The sequence below is a fragment of the Colletotrichum graminicola genome, assembly GCF_000149035.1.
Source record: "Colletotrichum graminicola M1.001 genomic scaffold supercont1.6, whole genome shotgun sequence".
Lineage (NCBI taxonomy): Eukaryota > Fungi > Ascomycota > Sordariomycetes > Glomerellales > Glomerellaceae > Colletotrichum > Colletotrichum graminicola.
The window spans coordinates 218,325-229,746 of record NW_007361010.1 but is presented as its reverse complement, the minus strand read 5'-3'; the positions used below and the strand labels follow the sequence as shown (position 1 = coordinate 229,746).

At 55.7% G+C, this 11,422-nt stretch overlaps 5 protein-coding genes across 5 annotated transcripts; all 5 read left to right on the top strand.

Annotated features, from left to right (window-relative positions):
• Positions 1 to 322: 322 nt before the first annotated feature.
• GLRG_02111 (uncharacterized protein) lies at positions 323 to 1,066 on the top strand (the record flags this gene model as incomplete). Its single annotated transcript, XM_008092769.1, has 1 exon — positions 323 to 1,066. One exon carries the CDS (start codon positions 323 to 325, stop codon positions 1,064 to 1,066), a length of 744 nt encoding a protein of 247 aa, XP_008090960.1.
• Positions 1,067 to 2,115: 1,049 nt separating this feature from the next.
• On the top strand, positions 2,116 to 4,849 carry GLRG_02110 (uncharacterized protein; the record flags this gene model as incomplete). The annotated part of the gene is made up of 7 exons (XM_008092768.1): positions 2,116 to 2,299; positions 2,363 to 2,674; positions 2,747 to 2,946; positions 3,002 to 3,536; positions 3,599 to 4,159; positions 4,214 to 4,388; positions 4,471 to 4,849. The coding sequence occupies 7 exons, from the start codon at positions 2,116 to 2,118 to the stop codon at positions 4,847 to 4,849; spliced, it is 2,346 nt and encodes a 781-aa protein (XP_008090959.1).
• Positions 4,850 to 5,454: 605 nt separating this feature from the next.
• Positions 5,455 to 6,785, top strand: GLRG_02109 (uncharacterized protein; the record flags this gene model as incomplete). Its single annotated transcript, XM_008092767.1, has 3 exons — positions 5,455 to 5,666; positions 5,950 to 6,215; positions 6,274 to 6,785. The coding sequence occupies 3 exons, from the start codon at positions 5,455 to 5,457 to the stop codon at positions 6,783 to 6,785; spliced, it is 990 nt and encodes a 329-aa protein (XP_008090958.1).
• A 723-nt stretch (positions 6,786 to 7,508) lies between these two features.
• Positions 7,509 to 8,822, top strand: GLRG_02108 (uncharacterized protein; the record flags this gene model as incomplete). The annotated part of the gene is made up of 2 exons (XM_008092766.1): positions 7,509 to 8,095; positions 8,195 to 8,822. 2 exons carry the CDS (start codon positions 7,509 to 7,511, stop codon positions 8,820 to 8,822), a joined length of 1,215 nt encoding a protein of 404 aa, XP_008090957.1.
• Positions 8,823 to 9,541: 719 nt separating this feature from the next.
• Positions 9,542 to 10,613, top strand: GLRG_02107 (uncharacterized protein; the record flags this gene model as incomplete). Its single annotated transcript, XM_008092765.1, has 2 exons — positions 9,542 to 10,211; positions 10,342 to 10,613. The coding sequence occupies 2 exons, from the start codon at positions 9,542 to 9,544 to the stop codon at positions 10,611 to 10,613; spliced, it is 942 nt and encodes a 313-aa protein (XP_008090956.1).
• Positions 10,614 to 11,422: the final 809 nt, after the last annotated feature.

Sequence of the window (11,422 nt, the reverse complement as noted above, 5' to 3'; positions counted from 1 at the left end):
TGTCGATTCTTGTCATTACCCTGCTGCTGGCCACCATGGTCTCGGCTCAGGTCAGCCACGTCATCCACGGCTTCGAGTACGTTGGCTGCTTCAGCGTCACGTCGGACAAGTTCAACGCCTTTGTCGACTTTGGCAGAGCTTACACTCCTGAAGAGTGCCAGTCTGCTTGCACTGGTCGCAACTACGCCGCCGCCTTTCCCGAGTAGGTCTTACCCTCCCCGCCAGAGGCACACAAACACTGACACGAGATCCTTTATATAGCGGCTGCCGTTGCGGTAGCAGTTTGGTCAACTTCCCCCGGGTTGATGAGTCTCTCTGCAGCATGGCTTGCATCAGTGACGCCAAGTTCGGCTTCTGCGGCTATTCCAACTCTGAGGGATGCAGCTATGCCAACATGTACAAGGCATGCGACGAGAAGACACTTCTTTCATCCTCTTCCTTGCTTCCAGGAGGCCCAGAATCCACCGAGACAGCCCCTTCTATTACCTTCACAACTATTCAACTCCCAACCATCACTCGCACACGGAAGCTGGCCACCAAGTCCACTATTGTCATTCACACCGTTACGCCAGGTGGTGGAGCCTCTAACACCCCATGCAACTCGGATTATGACACGCCCCCCGCCACTCTGACTGAAGTCACTCCTTCCAGCCGCACCATTGTCGTTCAGACCGTGGTCGTCCATGTGCCGCCGAAGAGTGCCAGTGTATCTGGATTGCAGTCGTACGGCAGCGTGCAGCTGAACCCTACCGTGGCCACTGTACCGCCAGCCGATACGCCTGTCATGGCTTCGCAACCAACTTCAGGCAGTCTCAGCCTTACCAACCTGGTCCCGTACGACCCTATTCCAGGGGTTAATGTTCCAACCAACACCACCATTCTTGTTGTCACCTCCACTCCTGAAGAGCCCATGTTCCAAACACTGATCATGCCGGACGACCCTTCTGCGATAACCGCTACATTCACCCCTGCCGTTGTCACGAAGAGCCCGGCCCTTCGCACCAAACTTGACGCCGGCGGCGCTGCAGGCGTCGTGGCTGCTTTCCTAATCGCTGCGGGTATTTGAAAGGGCGAGAAGGACTTTTAAAGACATACTCGGAACGCTGACTTCATTATCATTTCCTTGCTTTGGGCGAATTTTGGAGGTCGGGAGACCTGATAATTACGGGAACCATCGGCCTAGGGGCTCTGATGACGGGAGAGCTTGCAAGCAGATTCTGTAGAACATAGTGTGGGCTTTTGCCACGTCGAAAGTACAAAAGAATCAATTGTGACATCCACAAAGAAGTCAGGCCATGAGATGGCAGTTCTGGCCACGAGACATGTGTGTCAGTCAATAGAAGTGAGGTCGCCTTGAAGAGTTCCTCGGGAAGGCGGCACCCTCTGTCAAAGCTGAGTGGGGCTGGCTTTCGGTCAGGCAGAACGCAGCGCACTTATCGTGCGCATGAAGTTCTTGGACATTGATCGGGTGCGGTTGCTTGTGTTGTGTGAACAGGAAGCGAATTGGCCTGGGCTAGGTTGATAAGGAACAGAATCCCTGCAGCCCCTTACTCAGGCGTCAATAGTTCTGATGCCTGAATAAAAGAATTGATTGAAAAACAATAATAGCGGATATAGTGGAAATAGCAGAGATATGCAGGCACATGGCAAGAAATTGGCAACCTCCAACCCGGGCAACCCGGCAATGTCGGCAATCAGTCGTTCAAGCTGCGAGGCGGCCGGGAAACCCGGGCCGTTTAATGCTTTCTCCGGTCTTAGAGAATGCCCGGTTCAGCGGCCAAGGATTGCATACCCCAGATCACGGTACCGGTAATATCATACTGATCGGCATAGTGTCCCGCGGACGCTGCTCACCTGACGTTATTTGACATCCCCACTCCTAATTTCCTCGGGCCACTGTCGCAAAATGGAGTTTCCCCCGCCAAACTTACAGTAAATTAGGGAAGGTAGTATCAGTGATAACGTAGACGGAAAAGCTGATGGCATTGAGTACCTTGCTCATCGCGGGGTTGGCGGGGCAGTGGACTGGTATAATAGATCTGCGGATACCCCAGACGGGCTTGTCACAATGGCACTTTCGCTCGCAAGCGTGTGGCCAAAGCTCTGTTCCCCAACATGGCGTCGACTTTCTTGAAACGCCTTGTGCGTGGCTATCAAGTGTTATGCTTGATACAATGCGCCCAGTCAATCCAACTCCCACGCAGCTACGACACGGTATGGACAACGCAGAGCGCCGATGCCTCGGGCTCGATGCCGGTCGGTGGAGGGGATGTTGGACTGAACTTGTGGGTTGAGTCGGGTAAGCTCAGTTGCTGCTGCTGGTCATTGTGTCCCCGACGGTGTTGCTAACGGGGCTGAGCAGGCGAGGTTCTCTTCTACATCGCAAAAAGCGGTGCGTTTGACGAGAACAATTCTCTGCTGAAGCTGGGTCGCGTGCGGCTGTCGTTTACCCCGAACCCGTTTTCGGCAAACGCGTCTGTGTTTGAACAGCGCCTCAACATCAATGACGGTTATGCGACCATCAGGGGCGACGATTCCACCGAGATTAAGATCTGGGTCGACATGGACACCTCCGCCATCCACACAGAGGTCACAAGCGCAGTGCCCCTCAACCTGACTGCTGGGTTTGAGACATGGCGTACGGAGGGCCATCAAATGGTCGTTGATGAACAACGTAGGTTCCTTCTTTGCTCCTTTGGCCATTGACGTACCTACTGGGATTCCAGCTAAAAAAGGCCAACTACAGAGCAAACGTCCTGGGGAGTGAACAGCGTCCCGGAACTTCCGCTTCCCTATCAACGCCCAGACAACATCAGCTATACGTCCGGAGGTGTACTCAATTACCACCATAACGGAGAGACACCTCTATTTGACTTCCAGGTTGTCCAGCAGAATCTGACGTCAATTGGACCCGAGTCTCTGTTCAATCCAATGAGAAACAATACGGTACCATTCAATCTGATTTACAAGCTACGCTTGTGACGCTGACTGGTCGACATAGTTTGGTACCTTTATGGTGTCCCCCCAACTTCAACCTGACTCAATCACTACCGGAAAATACATAAACACCAGCTACACGTCCTACAACCTGGCGTCGACTTCAGCTTCTAGATCATTCCAGCTTTACATCGCTACAGGACAGGAGCAGACAACAAATGTAGAGGATTGGGCTTCGGAGTTGATCAACAGCGCTTCGCAAATTCCAACAGCCAGCCAGACCGACACAATCGAATGGTGGCACTCGTTTTGGGACCGGTCTTACATCATCATCAACCCAGATGCCCCGGCGACGGACTCGGGTTTCCAGGTCGGGAAGAACTATCAGTACTTTCGGTATATGATGGCATGCAACGCCAAGGGCAAATACCCGACTAGATTCAACGGCGGGCTGTTCACGTTTGATCCCATCCTTGTACGCGGCCGGGAGAGCTTCACGCCTGACTACAGAAAATGGTCTGGCGGTACGTTCACGGCCCAGAACCAGAGGCTTCTATACTGGCCGCTTCTCAAAACCGGAGATTTCGACATCATGGCTCGTAAGTCAGCCCCCCCATTGTTCACCACCAGCGGGCCGGATTCGGTTTTAACGCGGACGCAGAACAATTCAATTTCTACAGCAATATCTCGCCGACCAGCCGCAAGCTGGGGCAGCTGTACTTCGGCCTGGACGTCGGGTTCACGTCAGAGCAGATTGACAACACGGGGTTGCCCAATGTGTACGAGTACGATGCTAACGCGTACGACGGCAACACGCGGACCTCCCTCTATCCGCCAGGCGTCCTCTTCAATGACTGGCTAAGCTGGCTCAGCGATGCGGCAAACGAGTTCGCCGACATGGTGCTGCAGGCGAACATGTATGGCGGTATCGACGTGGCCCCCTGGATCTCCTTCATCGAGTATCAGCTCGCGTGGTTCGACGAGTACTACCAGAAGCGGAACGGGCTGGAAGAGAACGGCACATTGATCATCTACCCCGCTTCAGGGGCCGAGACTTACAAGCTGGCCCTGAATCCCGCGTCGACCGTGTCGGGACTGCGCAAAACGATTCGCGATCTCTTGCAGATCAACCCCAGCCTCGTCAAAGGAAACGCCTCGTACTACGAGAGTTACTTTGCCCGAGTCCCGGAAACACCGCTTCATTCGTGTCCCGGTTCACCAGGTGAGTTATTTCCTGCAGCAAGTAGCGTTCCGGTGTGATCTGACTGGGGAGTAGACCTCGTGTGTGTTGCGCCGGCTACGAACTACTCCTTCACGGAGAACAACGAGCCCACGGCGATGTACGTGGTATTTCCATGGGGAGAATACGGCCTTGGGCAGCCTACCAACTTGAGCTACGCCATGCATGCGTACTTCAACGACAGCCAGTCCGCAAGCTACAATGGCACATAGTGAGCATTCTCCTGCACCTCTCTCTCTCTCTCTCTCTCTCTCGTTGGGTCAGAAGCGTGATGGCTAACCAAGTTTTCTTAGCGGCTGGAGGCAGGACCAGATCTGGTTCGCTCGCATGGGACTGACGGAACGCGCCGCCAGCAACACCATCGACAGGTTCTCGGACAGCACCAAGTACCGGTTCCCGACCTTCAAGGGGCCAAACTACGACTGGTCCCCGGACATGAACCACTACGGCAGCGCGTCGATTGGGCTTCAAGAGATGCTCATGCAGACGTTCGCCAAGAACAACACACAGATCCGTCTTCTGCCTGCCTGGCCGTCGGAATGGACGGGGTACTTCAAGCTTCTAGCTCCGTTCCAGACGACGGTGGAGGCCAACATCACGGGTCCCGCCTTGAGCGATTTGAAAGTCACTCCTGCGTCGAGAGAGGCGGATATCGTCTATGGGACCGCGTAAAGGAGCCGCCAGGACGTCTTGCTGCAGGCGTTACTTTTCTTGTTTTATCTTAGCTAATAGGTCATGGTATGTATTCTGCGACCACCCACCCCACTTCTTGGCTGTATATAAATTCCAACAATCAGCTTTTCTTCATCTACGTAACGCACCTAGCCTGCCTAGAGTCGCCGCCCAAGTTACTCTATACATGTTGCCATGGCCAATCCGCCTTGGATCATTCTCTCTAATCAATGTGGTATAGATTATAAGCTCAAAGTATGGCTCTTCAATTTCCAAGGCTTTACTTTTACGTCTTGGTATAACACGCCCTTATGCCAAGACGGCCGTGTCATGGCCATTGCATCAATGAGCATCTCGGAGATTATCCGTAATCACGGAGTGGAGTCCGAAGTCTTGGAGAAATGCGGGGAGGCACTGGTTTGGTATTTGCGGGGGTGGAGACTACGACAGAGCACCGATGACGGACAGAGTCCGATGACATGGCTTTCCAGCTTTTTGGTTCTTGAGCGAGGATAAATAAAGGCCTGGTGCAGCCTCCAACCTATATTCACAAAATGACTAGGTATAACGCTGTATACCAAGACTTGTTATTTAATCTTAATAGGATGCTTACCAAATCCGCTGCCAGTATCCTCCTCGGCCTTGTGGGCCCGACGCTTTGTCAGCTCGATGCCGTGCCCACCGGCTTCAATACGGATCGTTGGGCGTGGGTTTCCAACGAGGAGCCTCTTCTTGCCGTGATCTCGGGGCAGTTTAACCGCTCCGTGTTCGACACGCCTTCCGCCGCCCAAGTCTCGGACTCGGGTGTCGCCGCCATGTTAGTTTCTCTCATCACCCCGACATGACGTGGGGACAAGTGCGTCGATTAACATGCAATGATGTGTAATCCAGCAACTAGCACATTGACCAAACGAGCTTTATCGCCTATGACGAACGCTTTTTCGAAATTATCGGACCAAATGCAACGGTTGAGCAGTTGCAGGTTCTCCCGTTCCAGGTACACGAGGCCGCGTGCTATATTCCCGAGCAGTCGCTCCTGTTTTTCGTGGAATGGGGGCCGCCGCCTGAAGGCGGCAACGGCACGCACGACTGACTGGCAGTATATTGGACGTGCGGACCAATAACTTGACCAAGATCCGCACCAATCCACCCACCTACAACGTCCACGGCTGCATGTATCAAAATGGCAAGCTGCACGTCGTTACGGATGGAGGCCCGGATGAAACGGCCTATCTGGCCACCGTCGACCCCAACACGTGGGAGCGTAAGACTGTGCTGAACAACTTCTACGAGCGGCCATTCATGAGCTTCAATGAAATTGAAATGGATTGCGAGGGGAACTACTACCTGACGGACTCGGACTCTGGTTGAGTATGTGCCCTGATTACTCCTCGACATATATTCTTTCTCTTGTGTGCCTCTAGTTATTGACACTGCATGGCAGGGCCGGGACTTGAACCCCTTCCGGCGACCAACGCTGCCTACGCTTTACTTCGTCAACGGCACCACACTCCGCATCAAGGAAGTGGCGTTACTGGAAGGCAACACCAACGGCGTGTCCCCGTCGCCCGACGGCAAAGCGCTCTATCTGTCGAACACGGGTGCCCTCGAGGTCAAGCCGTCGCGGCGGAACCCCCTGGGCGACTGCGACCTTTGGGCGTTCGACTTTGCCGTGTCCTCGTCGGGGGCACGTCTCCCGCTGCTGACGAACCAGAGGCTGCTCAGCCACCCCATGCAGTACATTTACGACGGTGTGCGCGTGAGCAACTCCGGCTTGATCTTTGGCGCGGGCGGCGAGGTGGTCGACGTCCTGGACCCGGAGTCCGGGTGGACGCTTGGCTCGATCCGCGTTGGCGGAGGCGGCAACAATCCCGTCAACTTGGCGTTCCACCAGAACGAGATTTTCATCGTGGGAAAAGGGGGTGTGTGGCGTTAAGAATGTCGGCGAGACATTCAAGTAGGTAGATACGGCTATCGCAACAATTGAATATAGGGGTCAGGTACAGTGTCGTCGCCCTTGGTCGCAGCTCTCCCTCCTATTGAATTTCTTTAGGAAGGAGCTAAGGAATATGATCTGATTGAGCTCTTCACGGCATATGGAAATGGCAAGTGTAGAATTGCCGTGGGACCAGCTGGCAGCAGCTGGCGAGCCCATCTAGGCACACCCTTTGTCCTCTCAAGGAGCATCCCGGCAAGAACAACCAACAACAATCCCTTGATCGCAACTAAGCGCCAAGGGAAAGATCGAATCCGCACCTGCCACGCTTAACGTACCCTCCCGCGCCTTTGTCACCAATTCCACGGCAGGCGCACTGTAGCTGCCGATACTCGGCAATCGGTATCACGCCAGACTTCCATTCGCGGGTAGGTACCTGCCACCTAAGGTATCTAAGTGCTTGGATAGGTATAGCTACTACGTACGATACATGTCTCATTTTCATTGTCTGCAGAACGAACTATTTACCACGACGATTTTATTTTTCCAACGACATTTCTCACACATTCAAACTCGTCTTATCCTCTTTAAACCCCCCGCAGATAACAGTTTTCTCTCCCTCTTTTGGCCGGCAACTCCGGCATTGCCCGCCTCCCCCTCCCCCCCAATCTGCGCAGTCCGTCGGCCCAGCGCGGCGCCCAACAGCTGCCCCTCCCAAGAGCCATGTCGGAATCACTCCTCCGAGTACCAAGCCCGGATGACGAATTGCCGTCGCGCCTTAAGCCGCGCAACGCGGCTCACACCGCCCCGGATGCGGACGCAGCCTCGGCATCAGCGGTCAAAGGGGACGACATCAGAACTGGCTCTCTGACAACCTCGCTTACCCTTCGGACGCGGCCAGCGTCCGGCGAGGTCGTGGAGACTCGCAAGCTCGTTTCACAGAGCCCCTTCTTTGACGTCCTCACACCCGACCTGCGGTACTACATCTACCGGCTCGCTTTCGGCCGCAAAATCCTTCATCTCTACCTACTGTACCGACGCAGCCTTCAGCCCGACGTGCGATGGCGGAAAGGTCATCAGCCTGTGCCCGCCTGGTATCCGCACTCACCGGGCGTGTCGCCCATGGACCCGCCTTTCGCGGACGCCAGCGTGGTGCCGCAGTGGTATTGGTGGAGCTGCGTGTGCGGCCCGGACGACCGGCGTCTCGAGTCAAAGCTGTCTGATCAGTGTCCTAGAGGTTTCTTCCAGACATGCGGCCCCAAGGAGACGTATCTCGGCATCTTGCCCTGGCTGCTGTCGTGTCGGCAGGCGTGAGTTCTTTCCGTACACATCTTTCCATGCCGCATGAGATGAGACCAACTGCCGTGTTTCGGCAGCATCGGACGACCAGTAACTGACAAGTCTCGCAGGTACGAAGAGACGATCAAGGTCTTGTACGCGAGCAACACGTTCAAGTTTGAGCAGAGGCTCGAAGCCATGTACTTTCCATTCGCCATCGCTACGCCGCAGCTGAACTGGATCACGTCGCTCGAGTTTCGGATACCGGATCGCGACGAGTCTCTCATTGACCGGTCTCTCGACAGCGCGCCGCGACCGTCCGCCGGTGCGCCTCTGATCAAAGACCTCCGCGCCTTGAGCCCTCGCGACCAGTATCTGCGCATCGTCGGCAGCATCACGGCCACCTTCCCTGCCCTGCGCCGACTACACATCTCTTTTGAGGGCTCTGTCCGCCGGGTCCCTGTGCCGCGGCCGAACGTTACGACGCTTCTCATCTCCACCCTCGGTGAGGTGGACGCGGACGAGCTCGAGTCGCTCGTGCTGGGTCCTATAGATGCCATGCCCAGAGATATTGAGAAGCAAATTCTGTTCTACCAGTCACTGTATACGGCGCTGCTGACTGCAGAGAGCCAAAGGGGCGAGGTCAAGGAGGTTGAGCACCTGCGAAGCGACGGCCGCCCGGGGTGGACAAAGTTTTGGCGTTCGTTAGAGACGGCAGAGAGTGGCAAGGCGGGGTACTGGGTCTGCAAGCATGGTTGAAGCCGAAGCAAACGGCCGCATCGCATATATTCAAGGCATTTTCAGTTCAAACAGGTGTCTGTACAGTGGCCCCTCATGTTCAAGCAAGCTCGCCGCGAAGCTTTTCATTCGCTATCCCTTCACATGCGGTTAAGCGGGTGTGGAGAAGAGGTTGCACCGCGGCCGAGCCCTGCGCTGTGCTGAGGCCGTCCTTTATGCCTCCCCCCTCGTCCGATGATATGCCACATAACAGACAGTGCCAGCTTTGCGAGTTTCCCATCGTTCTCAGGGGTTTGCAGGGATTCTTTATGCCATTTGCTCGCTGCGGCTACTGGGAATGGCCAAGCCAGCTCCAACGCCATGACGGCATACGGTTTCCAAACGTCTTAGGGCACATGGATTTGGGCACATGGGTTTGGAGGTTCATCGGGCGGGGGGCGGAGGGGGGCTTCCCTCAATTTGATATATAACAGACAGCCGTTGCACGTTTTTGACTTGTAACGCAGTCGTATGCACGCTCGGTGATTTCCAGTCTGCAGCTCAACTCATCTTTCGGTCACTAGCAGAACTTACAGAACAGTTGAAGGACGAGCAAAGGTCAACAACTGGGGGACAGATTTTCGAGAATTTCGAAAAAAAAAAAGACGGATCGGGAGCCCCGAGAAGCTCACTCCTGCGCCACGACGGAAGTGCCCCCAATTTCCTCGTCGGTTGAGCATCGCCGCACCGCCACAGCCATGATGTCCTCGATATCGAGCATGAACCACTGGTGGTGGCACTTCCTCGAGAACCATGTCTACCGCATCCCGCCGCCGCAGAAGCGCACGCGCACGAGGCCGATGCAGGTGCTCTGCGTCGGCCCGCCGCGCAGCGCGACCGAGTCCCTGCAGCAGGCGCTGTTGACGCTCGGGTACGACCACACGTACCACGGGTGGGACATTGTTTACGAAGACCCACCGATCCCGGCGACGGGGTGGGTGAGGCTCGCGCGGAAGAAGTGGTACGGCGGGAATGGCGGCGGCGGTGGCGGCGGCGATAAGGGAAACAAAGGAGAAAGGGAGACGGGCGACTGCAGCATCTCGGCGGCCGAGTTCGACGAGCTGCTGGGCCACTGCGTGGCGGTGACGGACGCGGCGGCGAGCTGCTTCGCGACGGAGATGATCCGGGCGTACCCGGAGGCCAAGGTGGTGCTCAACGTGCGGCGGGACCTGGACGCGTGGCACCGGAGCGCGGTCAAGACGCTGGTGCACGTCAACGAGAGCTGGAGCTTCTGGGTGGCGAGCCTGCTGGACCGGGAGGCGTTCTGGGCGTGGCACGTCTACCATCGCTTCCTCTGGGCGCTCTTCTTCCGCGCGCCGGACGGTGACATGGCGAGGGCGATCAAGAGGAACGGGAAGTGGATCTACCGGGGTGAGTTTTTCTCTTTTTTTTTGTTTCTTTTTCTTTTGGTACTTGGTCATGTTCTACGTCTTGCCTCGTTCTTCTTCATTCTGTTAGCCCGGGGGACTGTATGCTAACCAAGGCCCGGAGGGGGAAACAGAACACTGCGACATGATCCGGGGTATGGTGCCCCCCGACCGGCTGCTCGAGTGGTCGGCGGACGAGGGGTGGGAGCCGCTGTGCAAGTTCCTGGGGAAGGAGGTGCCGGACGCGCCGTTCCCGCACGCCAACGCCGTCGGGCCGGGCGGCGGGTGGAAGGCGAGGGAGGAGATGGCGACGAAGCGGTGGGTGGAGGGGGCGCTGACGAACCTGATCCTGATGGGCTTTGCCTTCGTCGCCGGGTGCGTCCTGTGGATGCGGTGGGGGAGGTGAGGCATGGCGAAAAGGACCTCGACCTCGATTTGCGGGGGACACTCCTCTTGAGACTATACGCATTTGATGGAGGGAGGGGGTAGTATTGGTTAATGAGTATTTGTAATGAATTCTGGGCGGTTGAGGGATGCCTTGATTCGACCTCACGCGCGCCTCGTGTGAGTGAAAAGCAGCTTGAGTTATACACACATAGATATATTCACTTCCACACCGGATGCTAGCTGCGGTGACATTTTCGTCGCGGCCTGCTTGTGCTGTGTCTTTTCAGTGACTTGCTGATTTGATCCTCACCTTTTCCACAGCCCTCTCACGATGTGGCTTCAGACGGGTACTGCTCTCCCGGTTTTGCAAGCTGGATTACTGTGTGTGCTCTCATCAGTGACAATTCCGCCGACGATGATTGGGTGGTGCAGTCAGCGAAAACAGTCGGCTTGTGAATTGCTGGGTGTTTCTTGAGGGCGGGCTGACTGAGTTGGCAACTCTCGGTTGCATCCTCTATTGATTAAGGTGTGAACCCAGAATCCAAAAGAACAGGAACCCCCCCTCTCCCCGTGTCTTCGCGACTCTGTGCCGAATAGACAAACTCTGTTGATGTTGTTCGCAATACCCCTTTATTGCCAATATTATTTTAGTCTCGCCGGATGATAGACAAAAAAACGCTTTGGCCAACTTTCACCGATGGAATGTCGCTTACATACCACACCACACGTCCTCAGGACCCCTTGATAGATGCTACATAACTCCCCTCAACACACCCAGCCGCCCAGCTTGGCGACACGTGATGAGACACTTCCAGATTCAGGTCGCCC